The following is a 26,166-nucleotide window of genomic DNA, read 5'->3' as shown; positions in this document are numbered from 1 at the left end:
CTAGAGTTATAGTCCCTCATCACCAGCAAGTCCTGCGCTTTGGATAATTTTGTGAGTTGTTTAAACAAAATCCTCATCCACCTCTTCTTCCTGGTTAGGATGTTCTTCATTTTTAATGGGCATGTTTCCATGTTCATTTATCTCCAGCACACTGAAAAAGCAAGTAATAGATTTCTTACAAGCTAGTTGATAAATCCACTTGCCAATGGCAAGAAGCAAACTTTCCCTACCAAATAGGACTGTGCAGCCCTCATTTTCTGTTGAAGAAACTTGTGAGGCCTACAAGTGAGGTAGGTTAGAATGGTTTGCACAGGTGTAAATGACATGACAATACAAGGTGCAAAATAGTGGAAGATCTGACCCTGCAAGTTCAAATTTGGCAGAAACTTAGATGGTTTTTTAAAAAGGGTTACATGATTTGCCCTTTGGGTTGCATAAAAAGCCCTTTCAAATGTAAAATAAATGTCTCCTTGCCTTCAAGAGAAGTAGAGAAAACTGGTGTACTATTTACAGGTTGGTTCCCATATATCTCTAACGCATCTTGCTTCCTCACACAAAATTGCTCTTTCTGGTTCATGAGTATTCAAATCTCTGGAGTAGACTTGCTTTGAACAAAGCTTACCACCTAATGTCCCCCTCCATACCCAATTCCACTGGTGCATTCCAAAGGGACATTGCTAGTGTAATAACCCTAATGATGCAACTTAGTCTTGACCATATCATGCCACAACACATAAGTTACTGCTTAGGTTGATGGACTAATCCAATTTCTACAGATTACAGTTCATGCATCTGCACAATGGATACCTGATTCTTTAGGTTAGGGCTTTCAAAGGCAGTTGGATTTGGCCACACCACTTCCTTTTGTATTTTTCTCTTAAGTTTAGCCAAACAGCCCTTGGCTATGGGGATCTTTTGACTATATAGATTCAAATTTACTAGAATCCACTTAAGTTTATCAGAAGCCATTGAGCTGCATCCTCCCAACCTTCCTTCTAAGTATCTCCTGCGTGCCTGGTCTAGCTATTGAAGTCCAGTACTGGGAGCTAGATACATCTAATTACAATCAAGGTCTCTGTCTACATGTGAAAAAAGAGCGGTATTTAAAAAAACATGGTAAAAATGTGCTTGCTTTGAACTTATTAGCTGGTTAGCCCTAGCATGACTCTCTTATTTACACTGTGCTAAGTGATGATTTAAAGTGTCATAATTACAATATATACATAGCATACATTTTTCCAGTATAGGCATAGGACATAAAAGCTGAACTTCATCCAGCGATTTTAGCAATTTAGTAACTCTTGAGCAAACATGCACATTTCATTATGAAAGGCCAATAATCTTTTCATAGTTAAGGCAGTATGTGTTTTAAAGTACACTTTTCATTCCCTTTTGTCTTTGTCAAAACTAAATCAATTCACCTACTTCAATTCCTTTCGCTTGATTTGCTTTGCAAGTAAAAAGCAATTATTTTGAACATTTGAAGTTATCAAAGGAGGTTTAAGACTTTCAAATTGCCTGTTCCTTGGAATTTGAAAATTGACTTGGGTCTAAATTGAAACGTCTAATTTATTCACATCTCACATGGGACTTGTGGTGATGTAATTTCAATAATACATTTTGGCCAAATGTATGAGAAGACTAATGTATTTGAACTAACTAGTATACGAGTTTCTGTGATAATACTCTGTATATTTTTTGAAGTCTACATTGAAGTAGTCCTGGAATATGGGCTTACAGACAGAGACTTTAGATGTGGACAATAACTACCACAGGGACTCCTAAGAAATCATTAATATTTAAAATGAGCCGATTTTAGTTCACAGTGATTCAGGGGTATGGCTATATACTAACTCTACTTTAGGGGGGAAGAATCCTCTGATCAGCAACAGAGTGGTTTAGTACCAAACAATTCAATAAGAAAAAGAGGGCCGAAACATATATTTAAGGAGAAAAGTCTACTTAAAGAAACCACAGAATAAATCATTTGTTCATAATCTAACAGCAGGTTGATAGCATAAATGCTGCACAGTTCTTTGTTTTAATTTATAACATCCTCTTTACATAAAAAGTAAAATAAAGCAGGAGAATATATGCTTATTGGAACAGCTATTAAGCTCTATGACCTAGAATCTTGAAATAACCTGTCTTAAAATGACTTAATTTAAGCAAAAAAATGTGATATGCTTCAAATCAACTCTATTAGCAAGTAAAAACAGTAAGATACCTTCTCAATTGCGCCTACCTACCAATTAAATGATGGCCTCATTTCCACCACTTTATACCAGAAACCTACTGATCATTATACTTACCTACATGCCATTAGCTTTCATTCAGGACACATCACACAATCAGTTGTTTACATGCAGGCCCTAAGATACCATTGGATGTGCTCCAATCTCACAGACACAAACACCTACAGGATCCCTATCAGGCTTAAATACCACCCACCTGGGGAAGTGGAAAACAAAAACAAAAACAGACAGACAGAGCCAAATGAGTACCCAGGCATCAGCTTCTTCAAGATAGGCCCAACAACAAAGTAACAGAACACCACTAGTCATCACTACAGCCCCCAACTTAAACCCCTTCAGCGCATCATTAACAATCTGCAGCCTATCCTGGAAAATGATCCCTCACTCTCACAGGTCTTGGGAGAAAGGCCAATCCTTGCCTACAGACAGCCCCATAACTTGAAACTAATTATTTCCAGCAATCACGCATCAAACCTCAATCATACCCATGAATCCACCCCTGCAATCAACTCTCTCAACATATCTACATAGGATCTGACCACATCAGCCACTGCATCAGAGGATCATACAACTGCACACCCACTAATGTGTTATACCATAAAGTGCCAGCAATGTCCCTCTGCCACGTATATTGGCCAAACTGGACAGTCTCTACGACAAATGGACACAAATCAGCTATACAAAATCTTAACACAGAGAAACCTGTTGGAGAAAATTTTAACTGCCTGAACACTCACTAATGCATAGTAATAATGGATTACTATCATCTTACAAAGTAATTTCAGGAAGCAGCTAGAGAGTGAGTCTGCAGAACTGGCCTTCATATGCAAATTTGACACGTTCATCCAAAAATTGAACAAAGACATGTCTTGAATGGGCTGTTTTATTCAACACGCAAATGACATCAAAAGCAAGTCTTGGGTACTTATAGCTCACTCTATTAGCCTCATGTAGCACGGACACTTTAATTGACAGTTTTCCCCCTCCCTTTCTCCCCTCTTTTTCTGCTACATATTTGTACCCCTGGATCCCTTGCTCCATATTTGTCATCTGAAGAAGTGGGTTGGGCCCAGGAAAGCTCATGATACTACCTATATTTTTAGTTAGTCTCTAAGGTGCTACAGGACCATTTATTGTTTATGTAGTTTTTCTACATATCAAGAAAGAAGCTACTAATAAGAGGTCTTCTAGCCCAAGTGAAATTTAGAATTCAATATTAGGTAACACTTCCTGTAAAACTACTAATGAGAAACCTAATACACTTTCCTTGGCTGACAGAGCAGAAAAGAAACTTAGAGGACTTATTCTTGTTTTTCTTGAAAATTAATTGGGAGAAGAAAAGGACAAATTTTGAATACATTATGAGATCTGGTAACCTGGGAGTAAAGTTATATATAACAATGCCCTTTTTTCGCATATCTTATATTAACTTTACATATGCTCTCTGATTTTCGTCATAAGGGAGAGTTTTGCAGCTTAACAAGTGCCTGAATGAAATAATGCAGAGAGACTATATTCAATGGCCATCAAGTATATTCAGAACTTAACATGACTAGTGATTACATTGTACTGAAGCAATCAGACTACTGCATCAGGTGGGAGGATCATTTTTCAACAGAAGAAAAAAATGAACTACACTAGTACAGAAGCATAACCCAGTGCTGAGAATAAGTAGATGTGCATCCTTTGAAGCTTTTTTCCCTTTAAATGACTAAACTGCCTGCTTAAATACATGCATAATACATTTACAAATTCCCTCCCCTTGTTAGATTAAAAGAGGGGGAAAAAACAGTTTGCAAAGAAATAGCAGGCAGGGTTTAAAATTCCAATATAATTTTTTGAAAGGAAAATAACAGTAATAATTAACATATGTTTAAAAATGAAGACAGATTGTGCTGTTTAATACACGATACAGCACAAGGAGACATCTAAGCAGCTCACTTCCGTAGTTTCCTGTTACATTAGTACTCCATGTTAGCTTGTTATAATGAGAAGCTGACAGTCCAACATTTAGATTTTTTTTGAAAAAGAAAATCAAAGGTTATTAGAAACCTCATGACTGTGTTGATTTAAAAGAAAAGTGAGCAAAATGATGTGTTTTTTTTTTTTAAATAAGTACTCCCCTGCAGTGGTTCTCAAAATTTTTCCATACTGTGGCCTCATGTCACAATAGAAACGAGATTCAAGAATTCTGATAAGTTTCAGTATTTGAGCAAATGCCAGAGGAGAACAATAAAGGGAAATTGAATGAAGAAAAACTAGTCTAATTTAACTTTTTCAAGGCATGTATAAATAATAAACAGCATAAATGGTAAAACACATTTTAAAATGAATATTTAGTAATCTAAGATGTAATATCACAGTAAAATGTGCAGGACTATGCCAAGGGTCTCAGGTTTCAAAAATCTGTGTACCCGGACTGTGATCCTTCTCAGCCAACTTGGTCTCTACTGCCTGGGAGAAGCTCACACTGCAGGGAGATACTGTATTTCCCAGCTGAATCCAAGATGGCTGAGCTCTTCATCTGTGCAAGTATCTCATGGAGATGGTCATGAGACCACACACAAGTGCATGCCAGAGAACCCCTTCCATATATCAGTCTGATTCAACCTCCTGCTAGCGTGTCCGACTGCAGTGCTGGTGGGATCACCCTGCTGACCTCATGGTGGGGCCGTCAGGAAATTTGAAAGCATTCAGGAAAGCATAGGGCTAAGTCTTCCTCTAATCCGAAGCAGCAGAGTGGGCGGGGGGGGGAAGGGGGGGCAGGCAGGAGCTGGTACGTGTGGGAAGCCAGCTTTTAAGCTGGCTCTCTGCATGTGCCGGCTTCCACAGAGCTACCTGCCCCTCAACCCCCACTGCCTACTACAGAGGCAGCAGCATGGAGGGTGAGGGAAGGGAACCAGTACTCTGGGGGTAGCTGGCTTTCAAGCCTCCCACACAGCCACCTGCTCCCAGCCCCCCTTGCTGCTGCCTCTGATGTTTAGAGGAAGATTTAGCCCCATGTTTACCTGAAGGTTTTCAAACTTCCCAATGAGGTTAATTCAGGTTAGGGGGTTGTCTGTAGGTGAGGACTAGCCTGTCTCCCAAGACCTGTGAGTCTGAGGGATCATTTTACAGAATAGGTTGTAGATTTGTCAATGATGCTCTAGAGGAGTTTGAGCTCAGGGATATAGGTGGTATCTAGTGGTCTTCTTTTCCTTGTTGGGCTTGTCTGGTAGAAGCAAATTCCTGTGTAATTGTTTGGCTCTGTCAATCTGTTTCTTCGCTTCCTCAGGTGGATATTTAAGTTTTAAGAATGCCTGATAAAGACTTTCTAGGTGTTTGTCTCTTGTTTGTGGGATTGGAGCAAATCCGGTTGTATCAGAGCCTAGCTGTAAACAATTAATCATGTGATATGTCCTGGGTAGAAACTAGAGGCATGTAGGTGAGAATAAAAAAGTCAGTAGGTTTCCAGTATAGAGTAGTGTGGCCATCATCTAAGTGTACTTTAGTGTCAAGGAAGTGGATCTCTTGTATGGACTGGTCGAGGCTAAGGTTGATTGTGGAGTGGAAGTTGTTGAAATTAATTTTAAGTTTTGCACAGGGGTAAAATTGGATTTTTGAATGTTCAATTAATGAGGAAGAGATGTAAGGCTACAAAGTTGCCCATGAACTTGATTCTAGGAAGCAATCCTTCAGCAGCCAATCATCCAGGTAAGGGAAGACTAAAATATCTTTCCTGTGGAGCTATGCTGTTACTACTAATACGATCTCTGAAAAGGCCCTTGAGACAGATGACATGTCAAAAGGGAACACGCTGTACTGAAAGTGTTCCAGGCTAACAAGAAAAGATAGGAATTGTTTGAGAGGTGGGTAGATTGCAACATGGAAATATGAATTCTGAAGGTCAAAGGCAGAGAACCAATCTTCTTGATCTATTGATGGAATTTTCACGGCAAGTGACACCATTTTGAATTTGGGGCTTAAGTGTTGAGTAGCCTCAAATCTAGGCTGGATCACCAACCATCATTCTTTTTTAGTACAAGGAAGTACCTTGAATAAAAATAACCTTCCAGGAAAGGAGGATAGAGGAGCACCACAGGAACACACATCTCAAAGAACCACTGTTACTGCACAAGGTAACTTCTCCTTTGAGTGGTGTCTTTGTGAATGTTCCACTCAGGTGACCATAGAGCAATATCTGCAGAAGACAGTGGTGGGCTTTGGAGCCATGCCTTAGAGGTAGCAAGTAGAGCGAGGCCCACAGATGTATCTGGAATTGGGCCCTGTTGTAATGCACAGTGTTGTGCAAAGGTATGATGGGAGGACCAACTAGCCACCCTGCAGATGTCCAAGAGGGAAACATTACGGATTAAGGCCATAGATGTTGCCAGTGCTTGGGTTGAATGTGCCGTGATCCTTGGGGATGGGCACTTGTTGCGAAACTTGTAGCCAGTATGGACACAGGATGATATGCATTTAGATATTCACGGTGCTGACACTGCCGACCCCTTAGAGGGCCCAGTGGTATAGAGATAAAAAGTCTAGTGAATGTCCAGAATTGTCTTGTTCTGTGCAGATAAAATGCCACAGCTTGCCATACATCCAGGTCACACTGTTGAGGAGCTCTGTCTTCTGCCAATGACATGAAAAGGAATGGAGGGACTTGCGCCGCACACGCAGCTAACGGACACAACACCACAAGGCAACAACTACACATGCATGCCGTGGGAAAGCACTGGTAGGGGAAAATCCTCCAATCACTGACACAAAGACGCACCAACGCATGAGTGGAACACCCACAGGGACTCGAAGGAGAACAAATAATTTATAGATTGGGTTTAGTAAACTTCCTCCTGAGTCGTGAGTCAAGTTTTCAACCCAACGGCTGTTAGAGCTATATTTAGGATTACACCTTGACATTGTATAATGTTCAATGATGCTGGGTACTTGCACCACTAATTGAGCTCACACTGAATTTTTTAATTCTATATGCAGTAGCTGTGGATATTCTAATTATCCATATACAGGTATAATTCTATTTTAAATCAAACTCTTGAATTCAATTTGTGTAAACCTATTATGTTCAATTTCATTAACTTACTTTATGTTTGTTGAGAAGTAAATAAAAGGCCTGATTTTAACTTTTTAATCTATTCATTATTTTGCATATCAGTGTCACGACCACTTCCGTTTGTCACTTTCTGAACTAAACCATCCCAATCTTTTAAATGGCTTCTTGTATGGAAGTAATTCCATGTCTCTGATCACTTCCATCATCCATTTCTGAAATATTTACCCTTCTTCAGTGAAGACAAAAGTATCTAAACTTTATTTTGTGTATGAGTTGAAAGTATATTGTATCCAAACAAAGTAAAAATATTTGAAGAAATGGGACAAGTATTCAGACACTTAAAACTCATAGCTACAGCTTTAAAATCAGTAAGTGAAACATTTATATAAGCTTATAAAAACAATGAGTTCTGTGGGACCTTAGAGACTAACAAGTTAGAGCAAAAGTTTATGCTCTAACAAATCTATCAGTTTCTAAGGTGCCACAGGACTCCTCATACTTTTGCAGATGCAGACGAACTTTTTGTGCGGGTGTATGTATTTTAATTGTGTGTTTAATAAAATTTATGGCTTCTCAAAGATCCTAAAGCCATCTGAGAATCCTGTCAGCCTTAAATCTTATAGGCTTCAGTCTAGTTTAAATGGCTTCAAGTAACAGTTTTCACCACTTTCTTTGCTATTCCATGGTAGTACAGATTGGACCTCCCTGGTCCAGCATCCTTGGGACCCAACCAGTCCTGGATGAGGGATTTTGCTGGACCAGGGCTGGTCATTTCTGGCTCCGTCTGCCAGTCCCCTCCAGCTCTGGCCCAATCACTGCCCTCGCAGCTGGCTCCCCCCTCTTACTGGCCCCGCTGCCCTGTCAGCCCTCACTGCTCTGCTAGGCAGCCCCACTGCCTCTGCTCACTTGGCTCCCACTGCTGTGCCAGGCAGCTTTGCTGCCTGTGCATGCACTAGGCTCCTGTTCCAGCGCCCAACAGCCCCACTGTCTCCGTGCACCGGGTTTCCACTGCAGAGCCTGGCTCCTACTTCTGTTCTGAGCAGCCCTGCAGCCTCTGCCGCACATGGGGCTCTCACAGCCCTGCCAGGAAGCTCTGCTGCTCTGCCAGCCTGCAGTGCTCCTGGGCGCTAGCCCTCCAATAGGACTTTCTGGTTCTGGAACATTCATGGTCCTAATGGACCACACATGTTCCTGGATCAGAGAGTCCCAGTTAAGAGAGTTTCAACCTGTAGGTATTTCTAGATAGTGGCAGTAAATGTTATTCTATTATTTCAAGTAAAACTCCCTACACAAATTTCATTTTATTCCCCACCCCGTTTCTAACATCTAAGTCCCTTACTACTGAAACAGAAATATTTATTACACCTTCTAATTTAAAATGACAGTACCTGTAATTGTAGTTAGTGCATTATTCCTGATTCTAAAAGCACATAAACAAAGATGTATAAAACTAGGAAAAACTTCCAATAAAACAATGCCAATTTAGCAGTATTTATTGTAAAATTATCCATTGAGGCAATAGCACTCAAAAAATAGCTTTACTTGCTTTCTAATCAAATATTTATGGTACTGAAATATGAACTGATTAAATGTTGTGTATATAAATATATGTATTTTCTTTTAGTGTGCATTAGGAAATTCAACATCATTAAATGGATAGTGACTTAACAGAAAAATCTCAATTATTCCTCTTATGGCAAATTGGATGCTAATATATTAGTATGTATGATCTGTAGCATTTGGACCCCAACATTTGTTTCTTACAATGAAAATATTTTATTAAATGTTGTATTAATGTATGTTTGCAATTGTACTGCTTCCTGCAAAAGTGCAATTCATTCCAGGTCCTAATAAGTAAATTCACACCTGCATAATTTCAGTACCATGAAAAGGATTTTAATAGACTGGGCAGCAATTTTCCATTCTGTTAAAAATTCTACAAAAGATATACATTTGCTGTAAAATCAAAATGTCTGGAAACAAGATGTGGAACCATTCCCAATTTTTCAATTGTACATATGAACATAGGGGGGAAAAAAGGGGTGGGGAGGATTGGGAAATCCAGGAATAGAATTACAACTAAATAAGCTGTAATATATATTCAGTATATATTGTAATCAGTGAAAACTGTTTGCGTACTTCATAGGAGAATTTGGATACAGTCTGCAAATAAAATTTGAGTATTATAAAAATATTCATAGTCTATTTCATAAGTTTAACTCTGTCCTTTAAAACCTTGAATTTGGGATTGTTGTTCACTTTCTTATTAAATATGACCAGAAGATCCTCTTGTGATTTATGATATTCACCAACTACTGCATGAAACTGAGCTAAAACCTACATAAAAAAAACAAAACAAAATAGTTCAAATTAACAGGAAATATTTCACTTTTTTACATAAACATTTCACACTAAACGGCATACATATTTTGTATCAATTCAATGATATCATTTAACTTAAATCCAACAAGAAATCTTTCAATACCTATAAATCAGAGCTGAAATTGCAGACTTCAATATGTCCTTACATGGTGTTTTGCAGGGTTGGGAGGGAAGGACCTCCCTAAATATAAATTTAAATCACAGAATAAATTTCATAAATCAAATTTTTTTGAATCTTTATATGATTTACTATTTAACCAGTTAACATTCAACACGATATGACATATATTTCAAAGTCTTTGTTTATGAAGAATAGTTGTATATTTTCACATAGGTAATTAAAAAAAAGACTATTGCATAAACTAAAAGGGGTTTTAAAAACTGAAGTTCTACTGTACCTTTTTTCTTAGTTTTTTAATTGAAATTTCATGGTTTGGGGCTTGCTTCAGAACAGCTTTGATAGTTCCCTTCCAGTTGAATTTACCTGTAATATTGTTGAAAACATAATGGTATTATATATTTTCTGTATTTCTAGGTTATCTTTTCATCTTCTGTTCTAACTAAAACTGTTCACACAACCATTGTCCGGTTCCTTTATTCTTGGCTGATTATTGTATCCACAACACTATCACTACCCTGGCACAAAGATCAAGTTGTTCCTCAGGTTAGTTACTGTAACTAACAGTAATGGAGTGTACAGTCCCATGCTAGCCTGGCAACCAAGAAGTTAACACAGAAACCAACAGCCAGTGTGAGGCTGCCAAAAAAAAAAAAAAAAAGAGCCAAGGAGAATGGCCAGCAAAAATGAATGAACAAACCAAGGGAAACTAATCATCAGGCTCAAATGAATAGCTGCACTTAGTTATGTGTTATGAAATGACTCATTATCTTACTAAAGTACAGATGTCTAAACTTCCACTGTGTTTGAGGATACCTTTATCTGCATCCCCACTTTCTTCAGTTTCAATGGCTGCATCCCCACTTTCTTCATTTTCTGTTGCCACAGATGATTTTGTGTATTTCATTCTTTTTGTTACTGTGTTGGGTTCTTCTGGAAAAGAAGTGATCAGAAATAAATTTAATGAGGAAAAAATATTAAAATTTTAATTACTAAAATTTATTATAAATAAAAGTTTCTATTTTTAGCATTGGAGTTTGTTGTAAGATTTTTCCAGGTTTCTGGAATTAGGTGAGACTTGAATGTTTTATTTTAAGTTGCATTATATACCCTCCCCCCCCCCTTTTTTTTTTTAACTTACAAGTATATTTAAAAGTTAAAGAGGTTCCACCAAAGCAAGTTACTGAGTTTTCAAGAAAAAAAACCAAAACACAACTTATCTTGCATGGAATATGAGCTAAATATATACCTTCCGCATGTTTGCGTTTTTGTTTTTTTGTATTGGTTTGTTTTTCTTCCTTATAATGGCCATTTCCATTTATTTCCAGATGAGATGTATTAGTCTTCTCATGCTTTCTCTTTTTTTTCCTTTCCTCATTATTACAGTTGGAAGTTTCCTCATTTTCATCCTCAGCACATCCCTTTTTTTTCTTAGGCTTTTTGCCTTGTTTAGTTTCAGAGTTCTCTCGTAGGCTTTCTAATTTCACTTCTTTTTTCTCTGTCTTTCTATTCTTTTGTCTTTCTTCTTTTCGTTCTCTTTTACTCTTTTTTCTCTCAAGTTTATCAGCTGTCACTTCATTTTTTTCTGTGGACAATGGGTTTACTTCACTTTTTACAGGCTGGCTTTCTATTTTCTGCAGTGGTTTCTCTAGTTCTTTTTTGCTTGGCCCCTTTTGTTGAAAGAAAATAATATTATAATAGAAATATCTTTCACATACTTCCATTATTTATGCAGGAGATATTATGCTCATAAAATAAAGTCTATCAGTTATTAAAGAATAGCATTAGTTTGTGGAGACAATGCATGTCAATTGAAGAGCAAGGCATTGTAGTCTGACTGCCCCATCTCAGATTTTATTTTACAATCCAAGCATGCTTTTGTTATTCCACTTAATTTTGTTTAGGAGGATGAAGTGGACATTAATTTATTAATTTAAAAAATTACAACATGATAAACTTAATTTTTTCAATACAACAGAAAAATTTCCACGCAGATCTGAGTGCGATGAACGTCACACAAGCACAAACAGCACAGAACAATGAGGCAAGTCCAGGAAAAGGATAGTTGCTAAATTACAACACAATAGTGAACAGGTAAAGAATGAGACACAGAAGGTGTTGGCAACAGCTAAGCAAATCAGAATATTAAACAGAAATTAGAAGCATCCGGCTAACAGTTACAAGTTCTTTTTAAAAACTGTTATGAGCTTCTGGTTACAATTCCATAAGCAAGGCTGAGTTCCACTCAAGCATGGATTCACCACTGTATTTTGTATGAAAACTAGAGCTCATCTTCTTTAAACACACAGCATTTTCACTCAGAATAACAAAATTTACTACTACCCTGCAGTGCTATCACAAAAGGGAAAAATATGAAGAAATATCTGGAACCATGAACAGTAAAATGCCTTAATCATAATCTGACAGTTATTGCATGACATCACTAACAAAGTTAAAGTTCCTTAAAATGTCTGGATATCTTTTGACTCTGAATTTCCTGGATTTAGAACACTTGGTTGGGAGACAGCTCAGGAATATGTAGTTAAGTTATGGATATTTTAAACCTTAAATTCATCTTAATGAAGCTGCGTGTCTGGGAACAGAATTATTAATCTTAAAAATACATTAAATATTATTTATATTTAACAGAATTACTCTTTCAATAGAAATATCCACTTTTAAAGTTGTGCTTATGAAATGAATTAATAAAAAACACTCCAATGGATGGGTAATGAGACAATATACACACTTTTAAGTTGCAATGGAAAAAAAGATGTGCAAAAATATTACTGGACAAAGATTTCACAGCAGATTGGGGTAGTAAAGATCAGAAAGCGAACTGACTGTTCCTTACTAGAAAAAGCACCTCGGATAAAAAGTTTTCCCATAATCTTCCTATAAGTATTATGCTATGTCTATATATAGCTTAGCATCAGATATTATTATGCATACCCAAGCTATACTGTATTAGCAACACACTGCTCCATAAATTAGCAAGAATTTGGTCTCATACTTTTCATTTTTTTGTTGTGCACCAGGGAATGACTCTTCCCTAATACACTGCACTTAGTGTCTCCAATAGGAGTCTTGAAGATTCTCCACCCTGTTGCCCTATTCTATTCTTACTGAAATATTTTGTGGTTTTGATTTGACTTACATTGCTGATTACTTCAGAAAAAATATCCCACACCTGGTCCTGCAGAGCACAATTACCAATATTCATGTTGTTCACCATCCAATTCTGTGCAAAAAAAAAAAAAAAAAGTAAGAAAACAGACAAGTGGCAGGCATTATATTTTAACTTGATAACTATACATAGGATAAGTCTGGTTAAGGAAATAGGTATGTGCGTGTTGCTAGTGTGTTGCTATTTTAAAAATCAAATAATCTGTCTTAAAATGAGCCAAAATGTCCCCTTCCGAACCAAAACCTCAGTGTGAGGTCAAGTCCAATGGGAGAAACTATTGGACAACAAGGAGAGGAAAAAAGTCCTTGGGAAGAAAGGAGGTTGTAAATTTTATCTGGACTAAGACAGGAAATAAGGGTGAATTGCCAGTACCTAATTGGAGATTTCAGCTAAAAACCAGTTTACTTGTTTGTTAAAAAGTGTATAAAAAAAATGAACTCTTAAAAAGAGTTTGTTACTAATTCCTACTTGACCATGCTGGAGCTGACCAATATGGGCTGAACTCATTTGTAAATATCTTGATTTAAAAAAAAGTTTTGTTGCTATTTGCATGTAGTACATTGCTTGTTAATTAGCTAGTTTAGGCATGTTTGGAGCAACTCCATGAATAATCATTTGGCTTTTTGATTTATTAAGAGAATGTATAGCTAAATTGGTGTTTGGTGATTCCCTATATTAATAATTTCAAATATTTATTTAAAATTCCAACATATGATCACTTACTATTAGTGATTAGTGGGCAAATGATTCATTCTCCCCATTGTGCCACTGCTGTAATTTGTTTTGCATCTATCTAATATACCGTCTGTGCTTCTAACTGAGCACTTCAATAGCTGACCAAAATTCTTGTCCAGGTCAAGAATCAGTCCCAAGCCTCTTCTGAGTAGGGACTGCCAAATGTACTAGCATCCCATTAAACTACATAATGTTTATTAAGTGAGATATAACATTTAGGCTCAATGAAGTCATTTAAAATATGGAACAATTGAGCACGCTTCATTGCCTTAGTTTTATCACAGAGTATTAAAATGCAAATAAGTTTCACATATATCTGTTTAGAAAATTGTTGGAGCAGTGTCAGAAGTTCCTGTTGAAGAGGAAAGTGCAGCAAAAAGCTTATTTTGATATTCTGAAGAATCAGCAGAAACAGATTTTTTTTTTAAATGAGGGGAGGAGGAATAGTAATGGCATTAATAATTTGCAAAGTCATTGGCTCCCTAGAAAGTTACTCAAATGTTCATGTCTGTTATGGTATCTCAAGAAGTTTCACCACAGTTTGTTTCCTGAATCGTATAAAAGAGATATGTACTGTCTTTTGTCAGCCTTATAAACTGAAGCATGGAATAGAAGAAATATGCTCACTCATCCTTGCCATGTCTATTATTCTTTATGGATACTATATAAAAGATATGGAACCAGGCATAGTGGTCTAGAGGCAGCTCAATAAGGTACCATTTAGAGGAATGTAAGTCAGAGCCCTAAGAAACAATTAAGATTTCTGGAATGAGTGATATCTAGCAGAACAATCAATGTAATTTTTTCAGTCATATTTGTTGTTTCTGCCAACTTCCACATCCCTAAGTGGAAAAATATTAAAGTGTGTGGTTTTGAAATGCAGGCAGACTTACTGAGAGGGAGTTTGCACCTGCAAGACTCCAAACCTACCAAATTCTTGAATATGTCTAATAATAATTTAGATTAAAAAATTACATACACAGAAGGCCTTCCATTCAAAGATTAAAGCTTTATAAATATGAATTTAATATGACAGCTACAGTTATTCTCCTGTGTCTACCTCCCAAATTACACAGAAGTACAGACAGGGTAAGCAACTGGTCTCAGGTAACAAGATAGTGGTACGTATGAGATTATAATCCTGAAATCCTAATTTCAAATCCATTACTTGCTTTATTTAAATCATACCTGAAATTTGCCCTTTTTTCTTGGAATATTGTCATAGTTGAGCATTTGCTCTAAGATGTTTCTCAGTTTGGGGCTAATGTTAGGCTTTTTAATAACTTCATGAATCTTCTGCAAGAAAGAAACCAAATAACTTGTCAAGGAAGCACAGAGTTAATTAGAAAGGTCAGATGCAAAGCGAGATGAGAAATACAGAGCACCTTGAGTAAAAAATGCTTGCAAACCATGTAGCACAGTCTATTATTTGCTATCTTTGTAGTCAGACAGATTATACAGCACTAGACCCACTAAATTGCACACCAGAAGACGACTGCCACAGCATTGATTTTCTCGGTAATACAGACATGTCCTTAGTGTGCTTTAAATCTTCTCCTACTGCAAAGCTAGGAAGATCAGCACATACTAAGGAACCATTAGTGTGTATCAGCAAGGTCCACACAAACACTTAAGACTATATGTCTACATTGTACAGATTGAACCTCTCTAGTCTGGCAATATCCGTGGTCAGGCATAATTTTAGTTAGCTGGATGGCCACTTATCATGGGTGTGAACAAATTTCTGATGGTCTCATAAAATTTGTTTATAGATGCCAGTCCTGGCTCTCGGTGTTCAGTGCTGTTATTTAGCTCTAATTTACCCCCAAAATCTCTTCTAAAGAGCCCAAGAAGCAGTAGGAGTATTGGTAATGCTGCTAGACAATATTGACCTCCTATGGGTTGGCAAATTCTCTGGTGTGGCACCGGTGAGGTCTCGAGGGTGATAGACGAGAGAAGTTCAACTGGTGTGCTTCCCCAGAACACTAAAAACAGCAGTATGGCCATTCTCAGAAGGACAGCAGCTCAGGGATAGTCAAATTATAGCCCATGGGACACATCCAGATCATCAACTGTTTTAATCTGGCTCTTGAGGTCCTGCTGGGGAGCTGGCTCTGAGGTTTACTCCGATCTGTGTATGCCGTAACCTCACAATGCTTTTGGAAGCAGCAGCAGCATGTGCCTCCCTCCAGTTTCTATTAGTATGGGCAGCCAAAAGGCCCCGTGCACTGCCCCCACTCCAAGCACCGCTCCTACAGCTACCATTGGCTGGGAATCACAGCCAATGGGTTCTTCAGGGGCAGAACCTTTGGATGAGGGAGGAGCGCAAAGAACCACATGGTTGTGCCTTTGTGTAGGACCTGGCCAAAAGAGAATAAAGCTTCTGCTTTCAGGAGCAGCTTTAAGTGCAGGCTAGAAGGCACCCCAGAGGTACCCATCCCCTGCACCCCAACTCCCTGCATCAGCTTCAATCCCCCTCCCTTCTTCAGTCCCAACTCAAAGCCTTTCTTGTACCCCAAACCTCTCATGCCCAGAGCCTGCACCTCATCCCCTCCTGCACCCCAGCCTCAATTGCATGTGCATTCATGGCCCTCCATACAGTTTTCATATCCTGATGTGGTCCTCAGGCCAAAAAGATTGCCCATTTCATGGCTGGCTGCTTGAGTATATACCCAGCAGGTGTGACTTGTACTCTGGTAGATGACTGCAGCAGCTCAGGCTATGCTGCTTATTGTTAGCACATGTCCAGGTGCAACGTAGTCATACCCTTTACATACAGCAAGTTACAATTGGATAGAGTCGCACCTCACATTGCTGTGAATTAAATGTTCCCATAGACAAGCCCTTGCTTTACTTTTGATTGGTTACTTGAATTGTTCAGAAACTTTGTCAATGATGTTGCTATAGATGTGGAAAAAACAACGGTACAAATCCAGTTCAAGGCTTATATTACTTATTACAATACTTGTTTTTTAATTTGCGTGTATATACACAGACTAATCTACAGGATTATTTATATACTTAAATAAATACTTACAATTCTGTATTTACATTATTCTCAAGGGTGAGAGAAAATGATCTCTAAAACCCTCTTAGAAATCTCAAGAATCCTCTTACCAGTTTTTAGTTGTCACTTTTCTCTCCTTTCCTTCAATTTATGATACCCACCCCACTAGAGAAAGAAGCAAGTTCAGCTTCCTAACAAGCAAGCAGGTCACAACGAACAGACAAATGACCTGCAGGGGAAGAGCATGCTAACATTTACAATATTCATCCCAGGAGCAAAGACAGAAACTGAAGTTCTGATGCTCAGCTGGTGAGATGCATTGTTAGAATGTCAGGCTTGTCTGCTCTTCTCTTCATTTCAGACTATTTTTCAGAACATGCATTGTTATTTAAAATAAAACACCTATACATTTGTTTCCAATATGAATGCTTGTTTTTAGTATGCAAGATTTTTCTGAAATAAAGTTATAAAAAAGAATATTAAATATATATATTTAAAGCATTACCTGAATCCACTCCTGTTGTTTAACATCTCCTTTGTTAGATTTGGCTTCATAACCCTTGCCACCATATTTCTGATCTTCGCTTAAACATTTCACATGGCTCTTATAATCATCACCCCTTAAATATTAATAAGCCACACTTAAATTCTGTAAACAGTGTTCCACTTCAATTAACAAAACCGTTAACAGATCACATTCAGTATCTCAAACGAGGCAACTTCACAAATTTAGCATCTAATTCTATGAAACAGGGATGTAAGCAGCTAATTGACTATTTGATAAGAAAAAGCTTATTGGATAGTCAACTAGCCCCTCGACTAGTCACTTCTCTCCCTCCCCCTCCCCCACTTGCTGACTCCATATGAGTCCATCAGAGGCAGCAAGAGGGGGAGCAAGAGCTGGTGTTGCGGGTACCAGCAACATTCACACATTCAGAGATGCTCAATGACTTATTTGTTTTGGTCTTCACTGAGAAGTCTGTAGGAATGCCTAACACAGTGAATGCTAGTGGGAAGGGAGTAGTTTTAGAAGGTAAAATAAAAAAAGAACAAGTTAAAAATCACCTAGAAAAGTTAGATGCCTGCAAGTCACCAGGGCCTGATGAAATGCATCCTAGAATACTCAAGGAGCTTGGTACAGGAGGTATCTGAGCCTCTAGCTATCATCTTTGGAAAATCATGGGAGACAGGAGAGATGCCAGAGGACTGGAAAAGGGCAAATATAGTGCCCATCTATAAAAAGGGAAATAAGAACAACCCAGGAAACTACAGACCAGTTAGTTTAACTTCTGTGCCAGGGAAGATAATGGAGCAAGTAATTAAGGAAATCATCTGTAAACACTTGGAAAGTGGCAAGGTGATAGGGAACAGCCAGCATGGATTTGTAAAGAACAAATCATGTCAAACTAATCTGATAGCTTTCTTTAATAGGATAACGAGTCTTGTGGATAAGGGAGAAGTGGTGGATGTGGTATACTTAGACTTTAGTAAGGCGTTTGATACGGTCTCACAATATTCTTATCAATAAACTAGGTAAATACAACTTAGATGGGGCCACTATAAGGTGGGTGCATAACCGGCTGGATAACCGTACTCAGAGAGTAGTTATTAATGGTTCACAATCCTGCTGGAAAGGCATAACAAGTGGGGTTCCACAGGGGTCTGTTTTGGGACAGGCTCTGTTCAATATCTTCATCAACGATTGAGATATTGGTATAGAAAGTACGCTTATTAAGTTTGCAGATGATACCAAGCTGGGAGGGGTTGCGACTAATCTGGAGGATAGGGCCATAATTCAAAATGACCTGGACAAATTGGAGAAATTGTCTGAGGTAAATAGGATGAAGCTTAATAAAGACAAATGCAAAGTGCTCCACTTAGGAAGGAACAATCAGTTTCACACATACAGAATGGGAAGCGACTTTCTGGGAAGGAGTCTAGGGTCATAGTGGACCAGAAGCAGAAAGGAATCTAGGGGTCATAGTGGACCACAAGCTGAATATGAGTCAACAGTGTGATGCTGTTGCAAAGAAAGCAACATGATTCTGGGATGCATTAACAGGTGTGTTGTGAGCAAGACATGATAAGTCATTCTTCCGCTCTACTCTGCACTGGTTAGACTCAGTTGGAGTATTGTGTCCAGTTCTGGGCACCGCATTTCAAGAAAGATGTGGAGAAATTGGAGAGTCCAGAGAAGAGCAACAGGAACGATTAAAGGTCTAGAGAACAGGACCTATGAGGGAAGGCTGAAGGAATTGGATTTGTTTAGTTTAGAAAAGAGAAGATTGAGGGGGACATGATAGCAGTTTTCAGGTATGTAAAAGGGTGTCATAAGGAGCAGGGAAAAAATTGTTCATCTTGGCCTCTGGGGATAGAACAAGAAGCAATGGGCTTAAACTGCAGCAAGGGAGGTTTAGGTTGGACATTAGGAAAAAGTTTCTAACTGTCAGGGTAGTCAAACACTGGAATAAATTGCCCAGGGAGGTTGTAGAATCTCCTTATGTAGAGATATTAAAGAGGAGGTTAGATAAATGTCTATCAGGGATGGTCTAGACAGTATTTGGTCTTGCCATGAGGGCAGGAGACTGGACTCGATGACCTCTCGAGGTCCCTTCCAGTCCTAGTATTCTATGATTCTATGATCTGTTAAGCCCTAGCACACAATCATTGACATACCAGAAATCTTTGCCACAATCCATACAAGAGAGGCACTGGCAGTTCCTGCAAATGTTTACATGTTTTTCAACCTGTCCTTTCTTCACAGAGTCTCCACATGCACTGCAGGTAAAGACTACCATTTTGGTGAAGCGATCAAAATAATTTCTTCTCAAAAGTGGTTAAAACTGGTTCTTTTCCAAATCCAAACCTACAAAAAATGCAATTAAAGTTATAACTCTGAAAAAAGCGTGTGAATTATATTTAAAGTGTATGTAGCTCTAGCTACCAATATCAAATCTATCAGATTTCATGTGAACAAGATTCTCAAGTTAACTGTGCTTCTAAGTAACATTCATTTTTAATTGCAAACATTTTTCTCTGTGTATACAACTCAAACAATTATTCTGATTGTTTTTAAAATAGAAAACTGCATCAAACTTGGATCATCTCTGATTCTTGCTTTTCCTTCTCTCTTCACATAAAGGTGCTTGCCAAATCTTGCTGTTCTCTCTCTGTAATATTTCTGTAATATGTTCTTCCCCTCTGTCTCTGATGTCAAAATCCTGGTTCAGGCCCCGTAGTGTTCTTTGACACTTGGATTAATTTAAACTCCTCTGTTCTAAAGAGGAGAGAGTCAGTGATTCTATGCAACTTTCAAAGGGACAGTCATGTTAGTCTGTATCTGCAAAAACAAGGAGTCCTGGGGAACCTTAAACACTAATCTGTTATATAGCCACAGGACTCCTAGTTGTCTATACAACTTTTGTACTAGGGATGTAAAAATGTGTTTAAAAATGTTAACTGTGTGATCACTAAAAATCATAGCAGTTACACACGCTGCGGGCTCTGCATTATAAAGCTTAAATAAGCTTTATACTGCAGAGCCCACAGCGAAGCCTCCTCAGGAGTAGGGCTGCTGCCAGTCCCACTCCCAGAAAACCAGTGTGTAAGCTGCAGCGAGGAATGGGCCAGGCCCCACCAGACAGGGGTTGCTCCAGCTCCTATGGGTTAACCGGAATCGGTAAACCATTTATATCCCTACTTTGTACTGATTAAAAGGCTACATCATCCCTTCCTGATGTTAACACAGACTGCCAGTCAGATTTTGTATGAAGATCAAACTCGTCTCTCTCAAAATTTAAGTCTTTACCTATTTGACCATCCATTGCCCTCCACCTTGTTCTTCTTAGTTCTCTTTTTGTTTATTCTCCCAGTCTTCATTTCTCCCCTTTTAAAAAACCTCCTCCCATATTTGGCCCTCACTAAACACTATATCGGGGTGGGGAACCTTTTTTGGGTTGGGGGCTGCTGACCCACAGAAAAAACAGTTGGGGGGTGGGGGAGGTGTTGCACACAAGTAAGAAAAAAAACACCTCACTGACCAGGCCCCTGACTAAGATGGACACTCCCTACATTCTCCTTGCACTCCAGAGCAGGGTGGAAGCACTAGGCTAGTAGATTTTGTGTGCTCCAGTCCCATGGTGGGGCAGCGGGGGGCTAGAGCACCAAAGCAGGCTCCCCAATGCTGGGGGAGAGCCCTGAGGTTCAGGGGCCAGATCCAGGCAAGCCGGGGCTGTATCCGGTCCCCAGGCCTAAGGTTCCCCACCCCTACACTGAATCATGCCAGGCATCCTTATTTGTATTCCAATCCCTCTGCAAAGCTCATTGCTTTCACTTAAGGCAGGGTGGGAAACCCATGGCCTGTGAGTTATATCTAGCCCAGAGGAAGTCTCCACAGCACAGGCTGGCCATTCCAGGTGTTGCCTCCCCCGCCAAGGGGATAGAGCACAAGGGCTAGTTGGCCCCACTGCAGGGGAAAGCCCCAAAACTTAGCATCCCTTTCCCCCATAGGACAGGAGCACAGTGCATGTGGAGTTAAATGTGAGATGGAGTGCTGGGCTTTTTTGGGGGGGGAGGGGGGGAGTGAGTGAGGGGCTTCCTACCTTGCATTCATTGAGAGCAGGTGAGTAATGAGGGGTGGGTTTTTTTGTGTCCTTATCAGTGCCCCCTGATTTTTCTGAGCCAGTGGCCCCTGACGGGGAAAAATAAAGCTCTCTACCCCAACTTAGGGTATGCTACACCAGTGGTCTCCAACCTTTTTAACCACAGAATCAATTTTTCAATTTAAGTGCAATGCAAGATCTACCTCAAACCCAAATACCCTTGCCCTACTTCCTTCCCACCCCTTCTTTTAGGCCCTGCCCCTGCTCCACCCCTTCTCCGAGGCTTCACCCTGCTCACTCCATCCCCCTTCGTTCCCCATCCTCATTCACTTTCACCAGGATGGAGTAGGGGTGCAGGCTCTGATCTTGGGCCAATGAGTTTGGAGTGTGGGAGGGGCTCCGGGGCTTAGCCCAGGGTGAGGGATTGGTGTCCAGGAGGGGTTTCAGTGTGCAAGCTCTGGGAAGGAGTTTGGGATCAGGGGGACTCATGTCTGGGGCAGGAGGTTGGGTGCAGGAGGGGGTTCAAGGCTACAACAGAGGTTCAGGAAGCAGGCTCTGGCTGGGCTTCCAGGTGGTGGAGCAGCAGAGTTAAGTCAGGCTTACTCCTGCTCTAGCACTGCACCGCTCCTCAAAGCAGCTGGCATGCACAGCAATGGCTCCATGGCACCATGTGCTGCCTTCCTGTATAGGCTCTGAGCCCACAGCTTCTACTGACTATGGTTCCTCATTACTAATTAATGGGAGCTACAGGAGTGGTGTCTGCAGGCAAGGATAGCATAAGGAGACCCACTATTCTGCCTCTCAGGGGCTGCAAGGACATGCCAAACACTTCCAGGAACACCAATTACACCATAGGGATAATTAGCCCAGCCACACCAGGTTAGACATGTTAGAATTCCCTACTCAAAGAATTAAATTTAAGCATAAGAGAGAAATGAACATTATGAACTGCACAGACCAGTCAAAACCCAAAACTAACACACTTTGCAAGCAGTAAAAGTAGTAACACCCACCCTCCACTATATGTTAGGTCAGGAGATGAGAGGACAGCTGGTGTTTGTGAGACTGACACAGACCCACACAGTGTGACAGTGTCAGAGATTTGCATTGCCACGCTCCTGCCAGCCCCTTCTCTCCGTGTGGAGATAAGGTACAGAAGTGGGGAGACGGGACACCCCGCCATCAGTGCCCCCCTGCTCCCTCCCACACCCTGCACAGCAAGAAGGAGGCTTCCAGGGGGGCAGCTCCAAGGCAGGAGCAGCAGCAGGACAGGGGGTGGAGGGGCAGCTGAAGCGCCAGCACTTGACAGACTCCAGCCCAAACCGGTCAGGATCAGCTATAACGCCCTTCCCCTGCTGGGCGCACCAGCCTGGTGTTTCCCTCGGCCAGCCCGGGGCGGGTCGCTGGGGGTCGTGCAGGAATCTCCCGTCCAGCGTCCATCCCTGCAGCGCAAGCGCTCGCGGGCAGCCTACCGGTCAGAGCGCGCGCCCAGCCGTTAGCGTCCCGCCCCGACCGGCTCGTGCAGTCAGCGCGACACAAGCCCTGCCGCCGCTCCCCACCCTCGGAAGGCGCCCCGGGGCTCGAGGCGATCCCAGGCATGGCTGGCCCCTCCACTCACTTTAAACGCTGCGCCACCGCCTCCAACGGCCAATCCCGCCTGACCCCGGCACGTGCCTCCTCCACTCGGTCGCCGCGGAGCTTGGAAGGGGGGGGGGGTTCGACTCCGCTGGGCCCCAACTGCGCCTGCGCTCCCGATGGGGGTCACCCTAGCCCCGCCGCACGTGCGCCTCGGTGTCCCCGTCGCGCCGTCCCGCGTGCCTGCCACCGGGAGTCCCCTCCGCGCGGAAACGGAAGTGCTGCCACCGGAAGTGCCGGGCCGGAACGGGAGGGTGGTGGCCCCAACGGGGTAGATCGAGCCGATGATGGAGAGGAGAGGCGGCTGGAGCCGGTAGGAAGGTTGGGCGGGAGGAGGCCTTAGAGCGGCTCCCCAGTCCCGAGGGAGAGGGGCAGGTCCCTGCCCTCAAGTCCTGGGAGCCGCGCTCCGGTACCGGGGCCAGGCCCCGCCCGGCCACACTCTTCTTGGTCAGTGACTTGGTAGTTAGCACCTGGTGTCCGCCCCTACCCGTTGCGCAGCTGCCCCCGCTCCCCCCGCGTTGTACTTATAGCTGGTGGCGGTAACATTGGGGCCAAAACATCCCATCGTGCGCTCACAACATTGCACCAGCTCCTCTGTAATATCTGTGGCTTGGGATGAGCTGGGGATCAATATAGTAGCCCTTCTCCTACTCTCCTTCATTACACCAGTCCCCCATGACTGTGGCTAAGGATGAACTGGGAATCAGTATAATTCTTCCCCTACTCTTTCCCCCATTATGCCTGTGCCTATGTAAAGTCTGTGGCAAGAATTATTATGACCCCATATCTTCCTTTCCCCCACTCCCCAGTATTACAACAGCCCCCATATCTGTACTTAGCATCACACTTGAATGTATCCTGCGTCCCCAACATTATACCAGTCCCCCATGACAGTCCCCAACGAGGGGGGATGTGAAGGTGTAGAGCTGACTTGAGAATTAGTATAGCACATGTCTATCATGTGCAGATGTGCACTACCAATAGAAAGACATGCTACCTGCTGTGGGTGCTCTACTAATCAGGTGGGTAGCATTTAAATCTCTTCTGGGTGGCTGCCTAAGAACTCAGTTTACAGGAAATACTGGTTAGTGTAATCTCTATTTGTTCCCTCCCCTTGACCCTTTAATATTAGACCAGCATTCTCTACCCCCACACATTTATGTTAGGGCTGTAAATAGGGCTAATCTGGGGGTTAGCATAACTACTGCATATTTCCCTCTTACCCCACTCACTAACATTAGGCAAGTGCTGTCCTTCCCCCAATAATATACTTGTAACTAGGCGTAAGGTTGGGATTAGCATAAACCTTGTATTGCCTCCTCTCCCAATAACATTACATCAGACTTTCCCTCACTTTTACACAAGGATGAAAATATCTTAAATTTCTTACAAGTATTGTTGTATCACAACAGGAGTCCCTCCGGGGGCTGGGCAAGTGTCAGGGCAGGAGACTGAGGGGGAGTTGTGATCAGACAGTACCTGTAAGAAATGTAAGTGTGGAATGGAGTGTAGGGGGGCTCACGGCAGGGGATTGGAGAGGTGGGTGTTGGGAGCTCAGAGCAGGGGGTTACTGGTTTGGGGTTGGGCAAGGAGTTAGGGCAAGAGGTTGGGAAGTGTGGGGGCTCAAGGTGGAAGGTGCAAGAGTTAAGGCAGGGGTCTGGAATGGGGAGGATCAAGGCTGGAGTACCCAGGAGCAGGGGCAGCCACCACCAGCATCCCCAGGGCTGGAGCTGGCGTCAGCTGAAGGTAGGGAGGATGTGGGGGTGTAAGTCATGGCAGGGAGTTGTGGAGTCAAGGCAGGGGTGTGGAGAGTGTGGGGATGTGGGAATCAGGGCAGGGGTTTGTGGGGTGGGGGTGGGGGTGGGGGCTCAGGACAGACTGCTCTGCCCAGCCACTGGAGTACTGGAGAGGCAAGGACTTGCTTGCCCAGCCACCCAAGCACTGTGATGCCTGGTCACCTGAGCACTGAGGTGGTTGGGACCATTCTGTCCAGCCACTTGAGCACCAGGGCTGTAGTCTGGGTGTGATGTGGCCGTGCTGCCTCAGGGGTTGGTAGCATCTAGAGCAGTAGTCCCCAACGTGGTGCCCGCGGGTGCCGTGGCGCCCACCGGGGCATTTGTGTGCGCCCGACGACAACCTGGGCCGGCCCCACCCCCGGCGCACTGGAGGCGCCAGCCCCCGGCGCGCGGCGCTTTGGCAGCCCCAGCGCACATGTGGGCGCGTGGCGCCGGTGCCGGCCCCAGGCGCGCAGCTCGGGTGGCGGCGCCGGCCCCAGGCCCACGGCACAAGGCACTCAGGCGGCCCTGGCGCCGGCCCTGGGGCACATGCCGGCGCCGGGTGCAAGGGCACGTGAGTGGCCCCACCCCCCAGGCGCCTGGTGCGTGAGTGGCCCCGCCCCGAGGCGCCTGGTGCATGAGTGGCCCCGCCCCCGGGCACCCGGGAGCCTCTAAAGGTTGGGGACCACTGATCTAGAGCCCAGCCAGCCAGTCTCTGACCCATGAGCTGTACTGGGGCGCACAGGCTTACTTTCACCTTTGGGTTAATGTAAGGGTGGTGTCACTCTCACATTCCTTACATGCTAATATTGGAGCAAACGATTCCCTGTGTTATATCTGAGGCTGTTTCCTTTCTTATTCTGATTTCATGAAGACTTCTTCTAACATTTAAAAGAACAACCTAGATTGCTGCTGATTTTATTCCTGATAAGACAGTGACTCTAGCATCTTTGGGTTCCCTTCCACCCCAAGGGAGAGAGGCACTTGCAATCACCATCCTTAAACACAGTCACCAATGTTGCAGATTGCTTCAGTAAACTATCAGATCCTGTGGAGTAGGGAGAGGTTTTAGGGACTATCATAATGTTAAGAGGTTTTCAGTGAACTCTGATAGGAATTTTAACAATCGGCGTAGTGAAATAATACTTCTGAATAGCAGATGAGTATAATTAGGATGCATTCAAAGGCAATGCATCAAAAATACTCCAGGATGGTGCCCTGTAGTAGTCCTGAAAAAATGATGGAAAACTAATTTAATAGTGGGATGCAAATATACAAATTTCTTTTGATGGGTGACCCAATTAAAATTTCACTGATACATCCAGTAGTGAAGAGAAGCCCCTAAAATATTGTATTCTTCCTCCTTTCTTAGTCTTGTAGGCAAAAATTAAAATAAAGCATAGGTTATGTACAGCTCT

General features: G+C 42.0%; 2 protein-coding genes across 10 annotated transcripts in view; one reads left to right on the top strand and one right to left on the bottom strand.

Annotated features, from left to right (window-relative positions):
* Positions 1–8,785: 8,785 nt before the first annotated feature.
* LYAR (Ly1 antibody reactive) lies at positions 8,786–23,191 on the bottom strand. Of its 5 annotated transcripts, XM_075930745.2 has the most exons (10): positions 22,957–23,191; positions 19,414–19,603; positions 17,243–17,357; positions 14,919–15,026; positions 12,966–13,049; positions 11,058–11,478; positions 10,625–10,741; positions 10,089–10,174; positions 9,794–9,871; positions 9,509–9,645 (listed from the first exon to the last, which is right to left on the bottom strand). In XM_075930745.2, the coding sequence occupies exons 2-9, from the start codon at positions 19,533–19,535 to the stop codon at positions 9,833–9,835; spliced, it is 1,092 nt and encodes a 363-aa protein (XP_075786860.1). In that variant the 5' UTR covers positions 19,536–19,603; positions 22,957–23,191; the 3' UTR covers positions 9,509–9,645; positions 9,794–9,832. The 5 variants fall into 5 exon arrangements, with proteins under 5 accessions (XP_075786857.1, XP_075786859.1, XP_075786858.1 ...); XM_075930742.2 differs by lacking the exon at positions 9,794–9,871 and having other exon boundaries at positions 8,786–9,645; XM_075930744.2 differs by lacking the exon at positions 9,794–9,871 and having other exon boundaries at positions 8,786–9,645; positions 10,625–10,738.
* Positions 23,156–26,166, top strand: part of ZBTB49 (zinc finger and BTB domain containing 49) — a 34,715-nt gene continuing 31,704 nt past the window's right edge. For 3 of the 5 annotated variants that reach the window (XM_089777807.1, XM_025187299.3, XM_089777806.1), the window contains exon 1: positions 23,328–23,995. In XM_089777807.1, coding sequence (XP_089633933.1) covers positions 23,924–23,995 — 72 coding nt within the window. In that variant the 5' untranslated portion in view covers positions 23,328–23,923. The other 2 variants (XM_006128190.5, XM_089777808.1) reach the window with 2 other exon arrangements.

Source organism: Pelodiscus sinensis, chromosome 4, assembly GCF_052426305.1.
Source record: "Pelodiscus sinensis isolate ZL-2025 chromosome 4, ASM5242630v1, whole genome shotgun sequence".
Lineage (NCBI taxonomy): Eukaryota > Metazoa > Chordata > Testudines > Trionychidae > Pelodiscus > Pelodiscus sinensis.
Note: the sequence above shows the minus strand (reverse complement) of the source record. Positions and strands in the feature narration are given on the sequence as shown.